This window comes from Schistocerca cancellata, chromosome 3 (genome assembly GCF_023864275.1).
Source record: "Schistocerca cancellata isolate TAMUIC-IGC-003103 chromosome 3, iqSchCanc2.1, whole genome shotgun sequence".
NCBI classification, from domain to species: Eukaryota; Metazoa; Arthropoda; class Insecta; order Orthoptera; family Acrididae; genus Schistocerca; species Schistocerca cancellata.
In genome coordinates this window covers 832,514,577-832,535,104 of record NC_064628.1, presented here as the reverse complement: position 1 = coordinate 832,535,104, position 20,528 = coordinate 832,514,577, and the positions used below count along the sequence as shown (strand labels likewise).

Here is a 20,528-nt window from a genome sequence, read left to right as displayed (position 1 = left end):
AACACGTCATGAATTACAAACAAGGTAAGAGTTTTGTTTAACGTATCATATTCCATAATGTTTAGGAACATCATGGAATATGATATGTTAAACAATTGTTTTTGGAAATATTTGTGAGAGACTGTGTGAAGGTATAACGAAAATACACTAACACAAATAATTGAAAGTAAAGAGTATGCAGAAGGCGAAATACAACCAATGTTTGGTAGACATCTCTTTTCATCCAATGAGATGCCAGAGATTTCTGAAAATGTTTTCCAGTGCTGATATTGTATAAAGTTAAAATAATTGTCAGTGTCCTGTTCCGCGTACAAGAATCTCTCACACACTTTACGTCTAACGACGGTAAATTTTTGAGCTCCGAGATTGTTGTAGCGATACATAGTGCTCAAAAAGAAGTCTCGAATACTTTGAGAGGTGGTAGTACTCATAGAAACAAGAAAAAGAAGTCCAATAAACGTGAGTCCGGAAATACATTCTTTCTAAGTCCAAAAACATCGGTGCATGCATTCTGCGATAAACATATGTGTTACGGGAAGTGTTCAACCTGGCGTTAATTCACAACACACGCCTCTGCCCTCCAGCATAGGAATGACGCACCCTTTGAAGTACACCCGGTTGTTGTTGTACCTGCTGTCACACATTGAAAACGCGACCCTGTAGTGTCCGCACATCGTTGATTGGAGTGTATTAGACCTGATTTCTTCAAGTGTCCCCATAACCAAAAGTATTGGAGAATGTGGTCAGGGAAACGAGCAGGCCTAGATGTCCCTCCCCCCCACCCCCCTCCGCCGACCAATCCATTGGTCCTGAAATGTCTGCGTTAGATGTTCGCGCATATTGTGACGAAAGAGCGCTGGTGCGCCATCGTGCATGACCCACATTTGTATTGGTTACTGCAGTGGCACAGCCTACAGCGAGGTAGGCAATACATTAACGAGAAAGTTCAGATAATGCGCCCCAGTTAACCTTTGTGGCAGCACGTATGGCCTATAATCCACTGTCAAGTACTCCTCCACATACGTTGATTGAGAAATGATGTTGATGCCCTTTTTCCCGAACTGCTTGGCATTTACATCTGCCCATACATGCTAGTTATGGAATCCTGCCTAATCAATCTTGGATGTGAACAGTGGATCTCTGGCAAACGTCGGCGTCGACCATTGTCTGAAACGCCGTCTGCCACGCTGATCCTGTGGACTTGCGGCCTGAATGCGCTGTTGGTGACATGGGTACAGCAATTTTTCATGAAGTACCTCTGAGATAACAAAGTGAGACGCGCCTTTTGCTGCCGCTAATCTTTGCGCAATAGTCCCAGGAGTTTCTTCTACCGAACGCCGCGCGCGCTCCTCCGTGACAGGCATGCGAACTGCGCGGGGCCTTCCGCTGTCAGCCTTCCGAGGTGCAGGGCTACCTGTGTCCCTCAGACGATGGAAAAGTCTGCCGAGCAGCTTGCCAGAGGGAACTCTACGCTGTGGATATTTTTCGGCGTAGAGGGCCAGAGCTCGCAGGCTACATCCGTTTGCTAAACCATAGCAGACTACCATATCCGTCATTTCACTTGTCGGGTATTAGGCTTTCATTGCTAACAGGTGGTGGATGAGAGAAAATGTAAATGTACTACACCATTTGTCCGTACAGTCTGCGCAATAACAGTAAACATCTAAGTGAATCTGCGTCTGAACGACGGTAAAACTCCATGACACGAACCCTGGGTTGACAGTGCTGCACAAAAAGGCACGCAAACGTGATGGGAAACTAACGTAGTCTACAACACGACTCCAACAACAAAACTGACTGCGGATCACCTAATGGTAGGTAGGGTATTGTGAGTAAGACGACGTAGCACCCTGCCGACACATTTGACGGAGCGCCAATGCAACAACTGTGCTAATATCCGCAACCAAGCATCGCGCAGCTCTTCCTATAAGCAAGTGTTTATCTCGGAAAGTATACCTTTCCGGACCCAACTTTATGGGACTTATTTGCCTTGTTTCGGAGATTATGCCACCTCTCAAAATATTTAACACACTTTTTTGAACACCCTGCCTGTACCGTATGACAGTATCAACTACGTTCGTTCAGGTGTTAAAATTAACTTTTATAATCGTGTTTATAAACTAAGCTCTATATCTGCATTTGTTAGCTGGGTAAGGGAACTGGCGTTTCATCTGTAGTGAAAAGTATAAGTAAACTAGAGTCATATGTTGCATATGTTAGTAGCTCATTTCTCTTTATTCAGTTTATGTATAAATGCCGGTTTCAGAGACTAGCATAGCTAGGAAATTGGCTTGGTGACTCAGAGGGTGTTAATTGCTGGTCTATAAATCCAGAGGGCTGTCGTTTATCGCTTCTTTCACCTCTGGAAATATTTCTTAATGTGAAAATTTGAATGAAGCATTAACATTTGGGCCGAGGATAAGTGTGAGAGTACAAACCCAAACTTTCAAAGCTAAGTATATATGGGTGATTCCATGACAAGCAGTAACCATATGTGTACTGTAAAAAAATGTTTTGAATGTTATAAAGCGTAATGAAATACATCAACAGCAATGCTCTACATAATACTTAAGGAAATTTTCATTTTAGCAGTTGCTAGCATTATGTTAAAGATGGCTTCCCGTCAGCTGATTTGTGCATGCTGAATATCTGCAGGTCGTACAGCTATATACCAAGGGTGTGATAAACTGAAAGCGGTTCTAGTTTCTGAAAATAGTAAGTATTACTACATACTCAGAATGCATCTTTTACTGACATATCTATAGCTTAAGACCATATAATTTTGAGTTCAATTACGCAAATTCAGTTGTCCTGCACGTGACAAAAATAAGGTATGAGTGAAATTGCATCCATAAAAAGGAGTTAAAAATCAGGATCGCCCTCTTTCCTAAGATAGGAGAGGAGGTACTGACATATGACACCAGTAGTTCGATTATGTGTTCCTACAGTCGTAAGTATCATAATTTTAATTTTGTCCCACGTGTGACATCATATGAGTATCAATGAATGTAAAGGATGCTAAATTTACTTAAACAATGCTGTAAGAGTGTGGATTTACTCCTTTCTATCCATATTTAGCTTCAGCCACAGGTAAATAATTTAATTTTAAGACGTTCATAAGTCTAATTTGACATAAATAGCAGATCAACCAAAACAGACGTCTACAAGTGCAGCCAGGATGAGGAAAATGAGAAGACGCAGCAAACGGTTTCAGGAAGAAGAAATTAAAAGGATGAATGAAATTAAAAAACATAGAAAAAAACGTAGGACAGAACAGAAACTTCAGGAGCTTCGAAAGGAATGCTGTTCTTCTAACCATCCCAATTCCAATTCTATATCACCATACCGACGTCCTCAGACGTTCTAGAACGCTTCATCAAAATCTATGCGGGCACTTCCCACATACCTTCAGGAGAAGGTAGCTGTAGTTGAAGGAGTAGCAAAGAAAATTGGCCTGGCCCTTGCAAATGAAATGCACAAGAGAACGTCCTCTAATTACAATAAAGATTATTCCCAAGTTGCCGAGTTCTTCTTTCGCCCTAATATTCTATGCACATGCCCAGGATGAAAGAGAGTATGCGTATTTGATTAAATGAATAAAAAAAAAAAAACAAATTTTATGTGACAACGTTTTTACGAGAGGCCTTCCAGATCTTTAAAGAAGAATGTTGTACAGACTTACATAGAGGCTTTTCAAAGCTTTGCTCCTTGAGACCACAGAATGTTCTAATCTTGAAGTCTGCTCATCCTGACTATGAGAATTTCATTCTGAAGTTGAAGAGTCTGTAATACCACTACAGTGATGACTTTTGGAAACGCCATTTGTGTGATTTTACTTTAAATTCTAATTGTTGGCATAGAAAATTTTCCACATGTAGTTCTGAGAATAAACTCGTGGTTCCAAGTGAGCCTGAAAAAGTAATAGCTTGGAAAGAATGGAGATAATATGATGCTGGGAGGTTTCATCTTCTCTATTAGGAAGGGTGTTTGGGAGAATTGTATAAATTGCTCTTAGAAAAATTCCATAAAATGCTACATTACGTGAACACTAAACGCATGCAGACTTTGAAAGGGATAACAGAATACAAAGCGGGAAAGTAGTCCTTCAGGTAGATTTTGCTATGTCATACTCCCGCAAATATCAAAATGAGATTCAGTGTGCATTGTGGTCTAGAAGAAGTGTTCTTTATTTACTACAGCTACATTCCACAAGGGAAAATGTAAACTTACCTAATAAGTTCAAATACTGCACAAAAGGACAAAGACACAATATTTGTCTTTATACTGTATGATACAATTTGCTAAAACGAACTTGAATCTGATTCTGAAGAGGTGGTAATTCGGAATGACGGTCCACGCTCAGGAATTAAAAATCGATTCATGGTTAGACTTCTTGATTTTTTGTTTGCAAAGCATTCCAAGAAATTTACTTGGAAATATTTTGCCACATCGCATGGAAAAGGTGTTGTGAATGGAGTGGGTGGAAACGCAAAGCATCTTGTAAGCCAGAGGAGCATGGGCCAAGGAGAGGAAGCAACAACTGTCCAGTCTGTCAAGGACTTCTACAAAGTGGCGGCTGAAGTTGCCAAAAATACTACCGTACCCTGTGTGGATCAGGAGACAATTAAACAAAACGTTGAACAAGAGGAACCTTGGAAAAATGTTCCTGAATTTGCGTAAATATCTCAGTCTAATGTGATTAAAATAAATGAACAAGAAATAATATGTAAAAAGAGTGCCTTAGACTGCAATGTAATTTACTCCCGCAAGCACAATTAATATGACGATCAGCAGGATATTGGGTAGCTGTGTCATACAATGGACAAAAATATCCTGGAGAGATTTGCAAAATTGATTCTCTGGGGATCAAGATACAGTTATTCACAAAGCTGGCTGAGTTACCTTCAAGTGGCCAGTTCCCCCTGACTGCATTTATTACCATGATGAAATTTGAAGAAGAATGCAATAGCAGACACTGTAAACAACCATGGACGCTTCCGCGTTTTGGTATGCATTTAATTGCCATTATTTGTATTATCTGCTCTCACTTCATATGAAGCTGAACCTAACAACCATAAATAGTGTTAATTTTGTTTATGTCGCTGTTTTTATTAAATAAATCTGTCAGGCAAATGACACTGTTTTAGAAAATGTACTATGCGACTTCCTTCGTCAGTAGATCACACATATTGCATAAGCTATACATCCCTTCACATACCGGGTGATCAAAAACTCAGTACAAATTTGAAAACTTAATAAACCACGGAATAATGTAGATAGAGAGGTAAAAATTGACACATACGCTTGGAATGACATGGGGTTTTATTAGAACAAAAAAAAAAAAAAAGTTCACAAAATGTCCTACAGATGGCGCTGGCGCTGGACAGCAAAACGTCAGTGACTGCACATGACAATCGTGTATAAAAGGAGCTGTAGTGAGAGAGAGAATCAGATGCGCCAGCAGTCGCAGCATGTTACCTAAAAAGGCGCTTTTAGTGAAGCTGTATTATCAGAATGGGGAATGTGCTAGTTCAGCGTTACGATCCTATCGCCATAGGAAGGGGATTCGAACGGGTAAAGGTCCGTTGACAAATGCAGCTGTGGCGAGAATGATTTCGAAGTTCGAAGCCACGGGTTGTTTAGACGATAGAGCCCGTAGTGGCCGACCGAGCACAAGGCGTAATGCTGCTGAGACAGGTCAGGAAGAAACGGAGAGTGTAGCGGGTTTGTCTATGCACGGGGAAGTCAGCGGTTGTGCAGTCGCACGTCGCACCGGCATTCCATACACTACTGTTTGGTTGGCACTTAGGCGCACCCTCCGATACTATCCGTACAAAATCCATCGGCATCATGAACTGTTACCTGGCGATTTAGTGAAGCGGAGGGCATTTGCGGTGTGGGCGTTTCAAAAGATGGCGGAAGATGACGATTGGTTGAGTAACGTGTTGTGGACCGACAAAGCACATTTCACGCTCCGAGGGTCTGTCAACGCCCACAACTGCAGAATTTTGGCTACCGAAAATCCTAGAACTGTCGTGGAAACTCCATTGCACGACGAGAAAGTCACGGTATGGGTTGGGTTTACCACATCTACCGTTATCGGGCCTTTTTTCTTCGAGGAAATGCGTGATTCTGGTTTTGTAACTGCTACCGTGACGAGTGAGAGGTACGCCGATATGTTACAGAATCGCATCATCGCCAGCCTGGCTGATAAACACCTGTTGGAACGTACGATGTTTCTTCAGGATGGCGCTCCACCCCATATTGCTACACGCGTGAAAGATCTCTTGCGCGCGTCGTTTGGTGATGATCGTGTGCTCAGCCGCCACGTTCGTCATGCTTGGCCTCCCAAGTCCACAGACCTCAGTCCGTGCGATTATTGGCTGAAGTCGCAAGTGTATCGTGATCGACCGACATCTCTAGGGATGCTGAAAAACAACAAAAAAATGGTTCAAATGGCTCTGAGCACTATGGGACTTAACATCTGTGGTCGTCAGTCCCCTAGAACTTAGAACTACTTAAACCTAACTAACCTAAGGACATCACAAACATCTATGCCCGAGGCAGGATTCGAACCTGCGAGCGTAGCAGTCGCGCGGTTCCGGACTGAGCGCCTAGAACCACTAGACCACCGTGGCCGGCGAAAGACAACATCCGACGCCAATGCCTCACCATAACTCCGGACATGCTTTACAGTGCTGTTCACAACATTATTCATCGACTGCAGCTATTGTTGAGGAATGATGGTGGACATATTGAGCATTTCCTGTAAAGAACATCATCTCTGCTTTGTCTTAGTTTGTTATGCTAATTATTGCTGTTCTGACCAGATGAAGCGTCATCTGTCGGACATTTTTTGAACTTTTGTATTTTTTTGGTTCTAATAAAATCTCATGTCATTCCAAGCATGTATCTCAATTTGTATCTTTCTATCTACATTATTCCGTGATTTATTCAGTTTTCAAATTTATACTGACTTTTTGATCACCCAGTACTTGTGTCTTACCAGATACATGTACAGAGTCCTGCTGTCCCACACATGACAGAAATAAATTTATTGTTCTAATTTCCAGGACTCACAAATTTTAGCAATGTTTTGTTTATATGCTGTGAGACATTCAATTTTCTCAAGAAAAAAGTGTCTTATTACAGTAAGATTTTTCAGTTAGCTGAATTGATGTGTGCACTTTGTTTTTCGTGCAATGTCCTGTATATGACGTCTGTATAGAGCATTTCATCAAAAATATGTAAAAGTATAAGATGGTAATTTATAGCGAGAAAAAAAAGAATATACCATACTTTAGATACGCATACTGTTTTTGATATTATTGACAGTCAGTTACATAGCACTGTTGTATGAACAATAAAATACTCTACAATTGTCCCACACGTGACGGTGGAATTTCCCAGATGTATATAGGGTGTCCCACCTAACTTCACCACCTCAAATATTTCTAAAATGAAATAAAATGTGAAAAAGACATTTTCCCATGGATGCACCTATGTCAGATGCACACACAATGGACAGGAATCCACAATCCATAAATATAAACAAACGTCACTTTCAACATAAAGCTACGTTAAAGAATGGCACATGTATGTACTTCCTACCGCAATGAAACTGGAGGTACAGTCAGTGTTGGCAGATTTGGCGTCACTGCTCTAAATCTTATAACTTCTGGAATACTTAGAGTTTAAATAATCGAAACGATGCCACAGTTTCTACCGGAATACTGCAATGACGTAATGCGGGTTGCCTGCACTATCCTGAAGCCTGCTGTTGGCAACCCTTGTTCTGCGCGTTACGGCAGAAATTAGACTCCATTATCATCCTTTAAGGTCTATCTATTTCGTAAGTTATGAAGTTTGTGTGAGCCCCTGACGTAGGTGCATCCACGGCCAGTTGCATTTTTCACATTTTGTTCCGTTTCAGAAATATATGAGGTGGCAGAGTTTGGTGGAAAACCTTGTATGTATAAATGATGACCAGAAAGAGTCTGAAAAGCTTGTACAAGCTTTTCAATGTTGTTTATACTGAGAAGTGATAGTCAAAATTCAATACGTTGCGCCGTTTCCGAGTTAATTAGCATCGAAGTTAACCAGTCGGGCAGTTGCGCGAAATTCAAGCGGCCCACCAGAGATGGTGTCGCCAAATGTGTTTTTAATTTGGTTTCCTAAAACCGAACAAGAGAGCTATACAATAGTTGGACATGGGACGTTAGCAAGTATCGAACATCCTAGTGGGCTATCACCTACGCTGTGATAACAATTGACACTAATTGTATCTGGCAGGCTATTTCAATTTGCGTGTGCAATGGCCTGCTGGCTAAGTTCAGTGCTAATTACCTCGAAAACAGCGCAAGGTATTAATTTTTATTTTACAATTTTTTGTCAGCGCACTATACGCTGTAACTCCCTTACAAGATTTCAAGGCCGCTTGTGACAGTATCTCCACCGCTCTAACGTCTGGCAATCATTTTCACATTTGAAAAAAACGAAGTCACACTCTCAGAGTCCACGCTAAACTATTGATCCCCACATATGTGCCTGTGTAAGTTCAAAGTTTGGAGGAGGAAAAAGGCATACCACCTTCCATAGTGTGGTATTACTACAGCACAACAGAGCTGAAACACAATCGTCGTTTTACGTAACATTTTACCTACTAGCACTTTTTGTTCTTTTTGGTCTAAGAATGGAGATCTGACTTGCGAATGATGTTTAATATGACCCACTGCAGAAAAAATTCTGCGCATTCTGGTATCTTACATCCAGATAACCAGGATAACTGGAGGGTGTTGGGCCGAACTGACATAAAAAAACATATTTACAGAAAACGGTCGGTACAAAATGCATTAACAATGCCGCTGCAGAAGCGTCTACAGAGTAGATACTGCGTATTAATTGCACATGAAAGTCCGCGCTAGACTTTAAACTGTGGCACATTACCCGTACTTACCGGCTACATAGTCTTCTTTGTTTCCAGTTACCACTTTGGTATCTGAGGCCTGCAAAGAGAAAAGAGTACATTAGATTCTTAAACCACTTCACATGCGAAATGGGGATGTTAATTGTGAGTTTTTACTCGCCTATACACTATGACTAACGCAGCGATCGACTATGCTGGTGTTGTAGAATATGAACACTCCACTAGGCTCGTACGTAAATAACAGTTCGTTCTAATTGACTGCACACACAGCAGACTTCGGCCTTCCGAAGTCGTCAGCGTAACCAGTCTGTCTGTATCATTCTGTATGGTAATTCAAGTTGTTCTAATGTAACTTCGCCACTGAAAAACTCTTTACCCCAACGTTGGCTATATGAATGTAATTTGGCCGAGGTGAGTAACAGACAGACTGCCATATTGTACCCAGTTGGTCACAGGCTTCATTTGAAAAAAAAAGTCCCATCAGAATAAATGTACCATGTACATTAGCACAATAGCTCTTCGTTCAGATAAGAATAAGTACGAGGGTGAGACAAATGAGAACCTTAAATTTGTAGTAACAAATCGAAATTTCGCCCCGTTATCCTGCAAGTTGGTAAGCGTGCTACAAACAGCGTGCAGAATGCACTGTAGGTGGCAGCATAGTGCAGATGCACACATACCGTCGCAGTATCAGTATGAAGATGGCCGCCCCATTTGCGACTTGCACCAGCGAAGAACAGCGTTCTGTTATTCGGTTTTTGTATAGTGAAGGTGTGAAATCTATTGAAATTCATCGACGAATGAAGGTTGAATACGGTGATGCATGTTTGCCACAGCAGCAAGTCTACGAATGGAGTAGGAAGTTCGCAAATGGTGTGACTTCCGTGGAAGATGCTTCTCGTCCAGGTCAGGCACAACGAGTTGTGACTCCACATAACATTACAGCAGTTGAAGCCATAGTGAAGGAAAACCGCCGAGTGACACTGAATGATATTGCAGCATGTTTACAGATTAGTCATGGGTCAGCACACCACATTGTGCATGACGTGCTCCAGTTTCACAAAGTGTCTGCTAGATGGGTGCCACGGCACCTGACACCTGAAATGAGAGAACGAGGTGTTGATGCTTGTGAAGAACGTCTTCGGCGCTTTGAACGAGAAAGTGATGGCTTCCTTGCAAGAATCGTTACTGGGGACGAAACCTGGGTTCACTACCACCAACCGAAAACGAAGAGACCGAGCAAGGAATGGCGCCATTCCTCGTCACCAAAACCAAAGAAGTTTCGAACAGAATCATCAGCAGGGAAGGCTATGCTGACTCTCTTTTGGGACGAAAAAGGCGTCATTTTGGATCATTGCATGGCTAGAGGGACCACTGTCACCAATGCATAATACACAGATCTCCTAAAAAATCATCTGCGGCCTGCAATCAAATCAAAGCGACGTGGATTGCTGTCAGCAGGTGTCCTTTTGCAACATGACAATGCAAGGCCCCACACTGCTGGTACAACAGTTACAACAATCACAGACCTGCATTTTGAGTGTCTTCCTCATCCACCATACTCACCAGACCTTACCCCAAGTGATTTCGATACGTTTGGACCACTCAAAGACGCAATGCCAGGAAAGAAGTTCCGTTCTGATGAAGAGGTACGTCACGCGGTGCATGAGTGCATGAGTGGTTGCGCGGACTACGAAAAGAATTTTTTTCTAAAGGAATTTATGCACTTTGTAAACGCTGGAGGACCTGCATTGAGCGTGGGGGAGATTATGTTGAAAAGTGATACAACTTTGTACCACTCTTGCACAATAAATAATATTTTAAAAAATATTTAAGGTTTTCATTTGACTCTTCCTCGTAGAAGCACAAGTGAAAAATTATAAAACAAAGGAAATTGCTGTGCTGAACACTGCAACAACATACTTACTTCATAACGCCATTTTAATAAAAGCCAATGAAATCAGTTTGTAACGGTCCGGTTACCTACGCCGTTTTGTTCGCCCCCCTGAGATATCAATTCAAAACGTGGAACTAGAATGATGTATTGAAATTGCTTTTTGAGTTATGAGATAAAGGCTACAAGCGCAGGAGGAGAGGTGAAGGGGGGTTGGGGGAGGGGGGAAATCGTTCTATGAATTGTTTATGGACAATCTGTTGCATGTGAAGAAAGTCCGAGTAGCCACCCATATGCACTCTCCATGGCTGGCAGTGCCTGGACAAACGATGCGTGAGCGGTGGTGAAGTGAACCAGACGGTACGGAGTACGTAGGGGCTGTTGTCGTGCCTACATCGGGCACTAGGCTGTCAAAATTACTGCGCAAAATTTCCCCGTGCGCAAGAATATTGAACGTGTAGTGGGAGATTGAGAGGTTGCGCAGTAATATTGAGCACATCACTTTTGAAGAAGAGTGCACTTACTTAAGCCGCTTGTGGCCAGCAGTGACAATATCCTTACGTCTCAAGTGCTACAGTTGCCGGATATCTTTGTTTTCGGTGTTCGTTCTTGTTGTTGGGCTAAAAATTAGTTCAAAACAAGACGAAGGTGCGTTCTTATTAGAGTGAATCGATATGTGTAAATCACCGCAAGCCTTGTGCGGTGTTAAGCGGCCTCTAGACGACCCACTTGAGTCACGGAAGGGGACGGGAGAGGGGCCTAGAAAATGGACCACTTGAGAGGAGGCGCAATAGGAAAACAAGGATTGATACCTGGAAGGTCAAAACATTGTTACAAGCAGAAAAACTAGAATACCTTAAAAGAGAGATGCATAAGAATAAAACGAACCTAGCACGAGTTGCTGAGGTTAGATGGGATGGACTTGGAGAATTACAGTCAGACGAATATGTAATATACTAATCAGGAGGTCATACTACAGGAAGGAATGGAATTGAGGTGATTACGACAAAGAAACATTCGATAAGCGTGTCGAAAAAACAGACGATGTAAGTGGCAGGATTATGGGTGTAAGGTAGAAAGGAGTACAAAAAAAAATCACAGACTATCCAGATATATATTCCAACGTCTGAATATGATGAACAACTGAACAACTTTTTTTTTTTTTTTTTTTTTTTTTTTTTTTTTTTTTTTTTTTTTTTGTCATCAGTCTACTGACCGGTTTGATGCGGCCCGCCACGAATTCCTTTCCTGTGCTAACCTCTTCATCTCAGAGTAGCACTTGCAACCTACGTCCTCAATTATTTGCTTGACGTATTCCAATCCAATCTCTGACTTCCTCTACAGTTTTTGCCTTCTACAGCTCCCTCTAGTACCATGGAAGTCATTCCCTCATGTCTTAGCAGATGTCCTATCATCCTGTCCCTTCTCCTTATCAGTGTTTTTCACATATTCCTTTCCTCTCGAATTCTGCGTAGAACCTCCTCATTCCTTACCTTATCAGTCCACCTAATTTTCAACATTCGTCTATAGCACCACTTCTCAAATGCTTCGATTCCCTTCTGTTCCGGTTTTCCCACAGTCCATGTTTCACTACCATACAATGCTGTACTCCAGACGTACATCCTCAGAAATTTCTTCCTCAAATTAAGGCCGGTATTTGATATTAGTAGACTTCTCTTGGCCAGAAATGCCTTTTTTTCCATAGCGAGTCTGCTTTTGATGTCCTCCTTGCTCCGTCCGTCATTGGTTATTTTACTGCCTTCTTCATTCACTTCGTGACCATCAATCCTGAAGTTAAGTTTCTCGCTGTTCTCATTTCTACTACTTCTCATTACCTTCGTCTTTCTCCGATTTACTCTCAAACCATACTGTGTACTCATTAGACTGTTCATTCCGTTCAGCTGATCATTTAATTCTTCTTCACATTCACTCAGAATAGCAATGTCATCAGCGAATCGTATCATTGATATCCTTTCACCTTGTATTTTAATTCCGCTCCTGAACCTGTCTTTTATTTCCATCATTGCTTCCTCGATGTACAGATTGAAGAGTAGGGGCGAAAGGCTACAACCTTGTCTTACACCCTTCTTAATACGAGCACTTCTACATCTACATCTACATCGATACTCCGCAAGCCACCTGACGGTGTGTGGCGGAGGGTACCTTCAGTACCTCTATCGGTTCTCCCTTCTATTCCAGTCTCGTATTGTTCGTGGAAAGAAGGATTGTCGGTATGCCTCTGTGTGGGCTCTAATCTCTCTGATTTTAAACTCATGGTCTCTTCGCGAGATATACGTAGGAGGGAGCAATATACTGCTTGACTCCTCGGTGAAGGTATGTTCTCGAAACTTTGACAAAAGCCCGTACCGAGCTACTGAGCGTCTCTCCTGCAGAGTCTTCCACTGGAGTTTATCTATCATCTCCGTAACGCTTTCGCGATTACTAAATGATCCTGTAACGAAGCGCGCTACTCTCCGTTGGATCTTCTCTATGTCTTGTATCAACCCTATCTGGTACGGATCCCACACTGCTGAGCAGTATTCAAGCAGTGGGCGAACAAGCGTACTGTAACCTACTTCCTTTGTTTTCTGATTGCATTTCCTTAGGATTCTTCCAATGAATCTCAGTCTGGCATCTGCTTTACCGACAATCAACTTTATATGATCATTCCATTTTAAATCACTCCTAATGCCTACTCCCAGATAATTTATGGTATTAACTGCTTCCAGTTGCTGACCTGCTATTTTGTAGCTAAATGATAAAGGATCTATCTTTCTGTGTATTCGCAGCACATTACACTTGTCTACATTGAGATTCAATTGCCATTCCCTGCACCATGCGTCAATTCGCTGCAGATCCTCCTGCATTTCAGTACAATTTTCCATTGTTACAAGCTCTCGATACACCACAGCATCATCTGCAAAAAGTCTCAGTGAACTTCCGATGTCATCCACCAGGTCATTTATGTATATTATGAATAGCAACGGTCCTATGACACTCCCCTGCGGCACACCTGAAATCACTCTTACTTCGGGAGACTTCTCTCCATTGAGAATAACATGCTGCGTCCTGTTATCTAGGAACTCTTCAATACAATCACACAATTGGTCTGATAGTCCATATGCTCTTACTTTGTTCATTAAACGACTGTGGGGAACTGTATCGAACGCCTTGCGGAAGTCAAGAAACACGGCATCTACCTGTGAACCCGTGTCTATGGCCCTGTGATTCTCGTGGACGAATAGCGCGAGCTGGGTTTCACATGACCGTCTTTTTCGAAACCCATGCTGATTCCTACAGAGTAGATTTCTCGTCTCCAGAAAAGTCATTATACTCGAACACAATACGTGTTCCAAAATTCTACAACTGATCGACGTTAGAGATATAGGTCTATAGTTCTGCACATCTGTTCGACGTCCCTTCTTGAAAACGGGGATGACCTGTGCCCTTTTCCAATCCTTTGGAACGCTACGCTCTTCTAGAGACCTACGGTACACCGCTGCAAGAAGGGGGGCAAGTTCCTTCGCTTACTCTGTGTAAAATTGAACTGGTATCCCATCAGGTCCAGAGTCCTTTCCTCTTTTGAGCGATTTTAATTGTTTCTCTATCCCTCTGTCGTCTATTTCGATATCTACCATTTTGTCATTTGTGCGACAATCTAGAGAAGGAACTACAGTGCAATCTTCCTCTGTGAAACAACTTTGGAAAAAGACATTTAGTATTTCGGCCTTTAGTCTGTCATCCTCTGTTTCAGTACCATTTTGGTCACAGAGTGTCTGGACATTTTGTTTTGCTCCACCTACCGCTTTGACATAAGACCAAAATTTCTTCGTTCTTGATCGTCCACTCTTATTATTCCCTCTTGGTTGCTGTACATATTGTATATGACCCGTCTCTCCCTATAGCTTACCCCTACTTTTTTCAGAATCTCGAACAGCTTGCCCCATTTTATATTGTCGAACGCTTTTTTGGGTCAAAAAATCCTATGAAAGTGTCTTGATTTTTCTTTAGCATTGCTTCCATTATTAGCCGTAACTTCAGAATTGCCTCTCCCGTCCCTTTACTTTTCCTAAAGCCAAACTGATCGTCACCTAGCGCATTCTCAATTTTCTTTTCCATTGTTCTGTATATTATTCTTGTAAGCAGCTTCGATGCATGAGCTGTTAAGCTGATTGTGCAATAATTCTCGCACTTGTCAGCTCTTGCCGTCTTCGGAATTGTGTGGATGATGCTTTTCCGAAAGTCAGATGGTATGTCGCCAGACTCATATATTCTACATACCAACGTGAATAGTCGTTTTGTTGCCACTTCCCCCAATGATTTTAGAAATTCTGATGGAATGTTATCTTTCCCTTCTGCCTTATTTGATCGTAAGTCCTCCAAAGCTCTTTTAAATTCCGATTCTAATACTGGATCCCCTATCTCTTCTAAATCGACTCCTGTTTCTTCTTCTATCACATCAGACAAATCTTCACCCTCATAGAGGCTTTCAATGTATTCTTTCCAACTATCTGCTCTCTCCTCTGCATTTAACAGTGGAATTCCCGTTGCACTCTTAATGTTACCACCGTTGCTTTCAATGTCACCAAAGGTTGTTTTGACTTTCCTGTATGCTGAGTCTGTCCTTCCGACAATCATATCTTTTTCGATGTCTTCACATTTTTCCTGCAGCCATTTCGTCTTAGCTTCCCTGCACTTCCTATTTATTTCATTCCTCAGCGACTTGTATTTCTGTATTCCTGATTTTCCCGGAACATGTTTGTACTTCCTCCTTTCATCAGTCAACTGAAGTATTTCTTCTGTTACCCATGGTTTCTCCGCAGCTACCTTCTTTGTACCTATGTTTTCCTTCCCAACTTCTGTGATGGTCCTTTTTAGAGATGTCCATTCCTCTTCAACTGTACTGCCTACTGCGCTATTCCTTATTGCTGTATCTATAGCGTTAGATAACTTCAAACGTATCGCGTCATTCCTTAGTACTTCCGTATCCCACTTCTTTGCGTATTGATACTTCCTGACTAATGTCTGGAACTTCAGCCTACTCTTCATCACTACTATATTGTGATATGAGTCTATATCTGCTCCTGGGTACGCCTTACAGTCCAGCATCTGATTTCGGAATCTCTGTCTGACCATGATGTAATCTAATTGAAATCTTCCCGTATTTCCCGGCCTTTTCCAAGTATACCTCCTACTCTTGTGATTCTTGAACAGGGTATTCGCTATTACTAGTTGAAACTTGTTACAGAACTCAATTAGTCTTTCTCCTCTTTCATTCCTTGTCCCAAGCCCATATTCTCCTGTAACCTTTTCTTCTACTCCTTCCCCTACAACTGCATTCCAGTCGCCCATGACTGTTAGATTTTCGTCCCCCTTTACATACTGCATTACCCTTTCAATATCCTCATACACTTTCTCTATCTGTTCATCGTCAGCTTGCGACGTCGGTATGTATACCTGAACCATCGTTGTCGGTGTTGGTCTGCTGTCGATTCTGATTAGAACAACCCGGTCACTGAACTGTTCACAGTAACACACCCTCTGCCCTACCTTCCTATTCATAACGAATCCTACACCTGTTATACCATTTTCTGCTGCTGTTGATATTACCCGATATTCATCTGACCAGAAATCCTTGTCTTCCTTCCACTTCACTTCACTGACCCCTACTATATCTAGATTGAGCCTTTGCATTTCCCTTTTCAGATTTTCTAGTTTCCCTGCCACGTTCAAGCTTCTGTCATTCCACGCCCCGACTCGTAGAACGTTATCCTTTCGTTGATTATTCAATCTTTTTCTCATGGTAACCTCCCCCTTGGCAGTCCCCTCCCGGAGATCCCAAGGGGGGCTATTCCGGAATCTTTTGCCAATGGAGAGATCATCATGACACTTCTTCAATTACAGGCGACATGTCGTGTGGATACATATTACACCACAGATAAAATCATGGATGGTAATCAACGGTGCTGCAAAATAGTAAGACCATTGAAATGCCATTGTGGGAGAAGGTAAACAGGGAACCAAAGTTGGCAGTCATGGTCTTGGAAGGAGGGATGACAGAGGAGAACAGCTTATTGACTTCTGCAGGAAAAGACAGCTATTAGTCACAATATATGGTTCAAATATCACTGTAGGAGGCTCTACATTTGGAAACCACCAGGTGATAAACATAGAAACCAAACTGATTTTATACTGGTGGAAGAAAGATACAGAAATTGAATCACTTCACTCACTACAGAAATATAAAAAAATATTTCCTTCGGGTTTTAAAAGAAGGTCGTAGAGACACTAATACTTCCCATACTTGACTATGGTGATGGCTTTCTCTAAGGCCTTTCGTACGAAAGCTCACGCAGGCTAAAAACTGGCCATGAATGCTTGCGCATGATACATCTATGACGTACGCTATTTCGGCCGTATCACATCAGAATACAAACGATTTTTATGGCTACGTGTCGATAAGCGTAGAGGCTATATGTTTACCCTATCGTCTTCTCGGTCTTTGCACTCCATCTTATTTGTCTTCAAGTCTTACTCTCTTATATGAATAGCACAGCAGAAATACTCGTTCTCAATAAAGTGCTGGTGATGATGATGATGATGATGTTTGGTTTGTGGGGCGCTCAACTGCGTGGTTATCAGCGCCCATACAATTATCCAATCTTTGCTCAGTCCAATTGCGCCACTGTCCTGGATGATGATGAAATGATGAGGACAACACAAACACCCAGTCATCTCGAGGCAGGTGAAAATCCCTGACCCCGCCGGGAATCGAATAAAGTGCTGGTGTTGGGTGGTGATGGATTTTAGGGGAGGGGACCAGACAGCGAAATCATCGGTCCCACCGGATTAGGGAAGGATGGGAAATGAAGTCGGAAGTGTCCTTCCAAAAGAACCGTCCCGGTGTTTGCCTGAAGCCATTTAGGGAAATCACGGAAAACTCAATCAGAATGGACGTACGCGAGTTTCACCCGTCGTCCTCCCGAATGCGAGTCCAGTGAGCTAACCACTGCACCACCTCGCTGGGTTTCAACAAAGTAAACTTCTCTCTGTACTATTACTTAGACTGCCATGTTTCTAAAATCATTTTTGTCAGGAACCCGACTCTGGAACAATATTCCTCAAAATATCAGTAAAGTTAAATCCCTTCCAAACTTCAGGAGAGACCTGATGGCCTGCATTCCACAACAGCCATCTCTCTACGGGCCACTCTCGTCAGCCCCTCCCCCACAACTTTTCCCTGTTACCCGTCGGCAGACGTTCTTTCCTGTCACCAACTGTCACTGTCATTTCAGTCTTCTATTCTTCATTTATCCATTCCGCTGCTGATAATACTAAACATGGCTTCAAATGTGCTAAGGTAATCTACATCATTGTGAATGCCTCCTACTATTACTATTATTAGTGTCAGTTACATTTGTTATTGTTATTATTATCATTATTGTTGTTATCATTATTACTGGGTTAATTTTGTAATGTCTTTAGTTTGTGTTGTTTCTGTTAGATGTAACCGGGGGCTTACGGTGCTAATCTGGTCAGGCTAAATAACCAATAAATAAATTAATTATTTTTAGATTGAGTGCAGTGCAGTTTTCCCTTTTTTATTTAGTAATTGCTTTGTGCAATGTGTAGCATTTTTCACTTTTAGAATGACGTTAAGCATCTAACAGGCTGGCTCATCCAAACTAAAAAAAATAATAAACTCTTTTATGAAATGTTCGGAAGCTGGTGGATGGAACTCATGCAATTAAAGCCACTCAGTATACTAGCAAATCGTCACATCTACAGTCGTATCAGTTATTAGCCTTGATTATGTAACTGACAATCTGTTACACTACACCACTACACAGAGACGCTTTTGAAGATGTTTCTTAAGTTTGAAACAAATAATTAACACACAGTTAATTCTACATTCCGGGCTATTGTACCGTGTTCAGATGGATTTAACATTAAAACCCAACGTTACGTCCCGACCTGCGGAGAACATTTTCAGGGGGCATCGTACCTTCTTTGAGCGTCCGTTTCACGCTCTGGCTCGCTACTGACTAAGGAATAGCTATAGACTAAGACAGTAGCGAGCCAGGATGTGAATCATACACTCAAAGAAGCTACGATCCCCCTTGAAAACGTCCTCCGCAGGTTGGGACGAAACATTGGGTTTTAATGTGAAAGCGATCCAACCACGGCATAATACCCCGGATTATTTCATTAATTGTGACATTTTCGCCCGTGAAAGTTTATACTTTACAAACAGTTAACTACAATTTTTAGGAATAGACATATTAAGTAATGTCATTGATTAACGTGGAAGGATAATCCCTCTTTATAACTTTGAATTAGGCGAAGACTGTAACCAAAATTTCAGTAGTTTAGCACCGAGGATTTGATTTACCAGTTGGACCAATAACAAATGTCCATCACATAAGAGCCAAGAATTCTTCTAATTTTCTCCTTTTCAATTAAATTTATGAGCTGTTCAGCCTTACAAAATCAGTTACTAGTCACATTAAACAGTAGAGACCACTGTGGCAGGGAAACTTCCTGACACATGAAAGCTAGTAAACAGGAACCCGGATTTGAGTTCCGGTCCGGCGCAAAGTTTCAACTTTCCCCACCGATTTCAGTCAATGCCCGCTCTCAGCCAATGCCTGTAATTTCTTTGTGACATGAAAGCTGTATTCCGGACCAGGACTCGAACATGTAACCTTGCCTTACGTCACTTAGGTGGGTAATGTTTCCCACCGACTGAGGTACCCAGACAGGACCCAACTCCACAGTTCTCCGCCATACATCGCCTGATTAGAACGCCAGGAATTTCGTTTATTTATTTTATTTCGTAAGGTTCCGACCCGAGGGCCCGTACATCCAACTACACAAACATCTTTTATAAATAGCACAACATTACAATGGTGGGGCAAAACATTTACCACAGAGGTAATAAAAAACGCCACAACTTTACAACGTGCAGCTACATGATACATACATCCACAGATTCGATTTTTTGTGTTGCAGTGACTAGTCCGTAATTCAGTTGTATAAGGATCCTTACACGTAAATATTGGACTACATGCATCACTGTTATAAAAAATATTATTGGCAATGACGTTTGATCCGTAACATACATAAACAAGTGATTACAATATTTCTGGTGTTGTGTGTCACCCTCATTCTGCGTTACTGAAGTGGTAACAGTACCAACTTTGAAGGTGTCAATATTAGCGAACTACCAGTTTAATAAGTCGTGATTATAAATTACTAACACGAATTATTTGCAGAAGAATGGAAAAAACTCGCGGAAGTCGACCTCGGGGAAGATCAGTTTGGATTCCGGAGAAATGTGGGTACACGCGAGGCAATACTGACACTGCGACGTATCTTAGAACATAGGTTAAGGAAATGCAAACCTAAGTTTGTAACATTTGTAAACATTTTGACAAAGTTGACTGGAATACTCTCTTTGAAATTCTGAAGGTAGCAGGGGTAAAACACAGATAGCGAAAGGTTGTTTACAATTTGTACAGAAACCAGACGGCAGTCATAAGAGCCAGTGGGCGTGAAAAGGAAGCAGTGTTTGAGAAGGGAGTGAGATATTATTCGGTCTGTACGCAGACCAAGCAGTAAAGGAAACCAAAGAAAACTTTGAAGTAGGAATTAAATTTCGGGGAGAAGAAATAAAAATTTTGAGGTTTGCCGATGATATTATAATTC

At 41.8% G+C, this 20,528-nt stretch overlaps 1 protein-coding gene across 4 annotated transcripts in view; it reads right to left on the bottom strand.

The window, feature by feature from the left end:
* LOC126175883 (uncharacterized) overlaps nucleotides 1–20,528 on the bottom strand; it is a 930,852-nt gene that overhangs the window by 575,292 nt on the left and 335,032 nt on the right. For all 4 annotated transcript variants that reach the window (XM_049922923.1, XM_049922926.1, XM_049922924.1 and 1 more), the window contains exon 2: nucleotides 8,957–9,005. In XM_049922923.1, coding sequence (XP_049778880.1) covers nucleotides 8,957–9,005 — 49 coding nt within the window. The remainder of the gene's footprint in view (nucleotides 1–8,956; nucleotides 9,006–20,528) is intronic.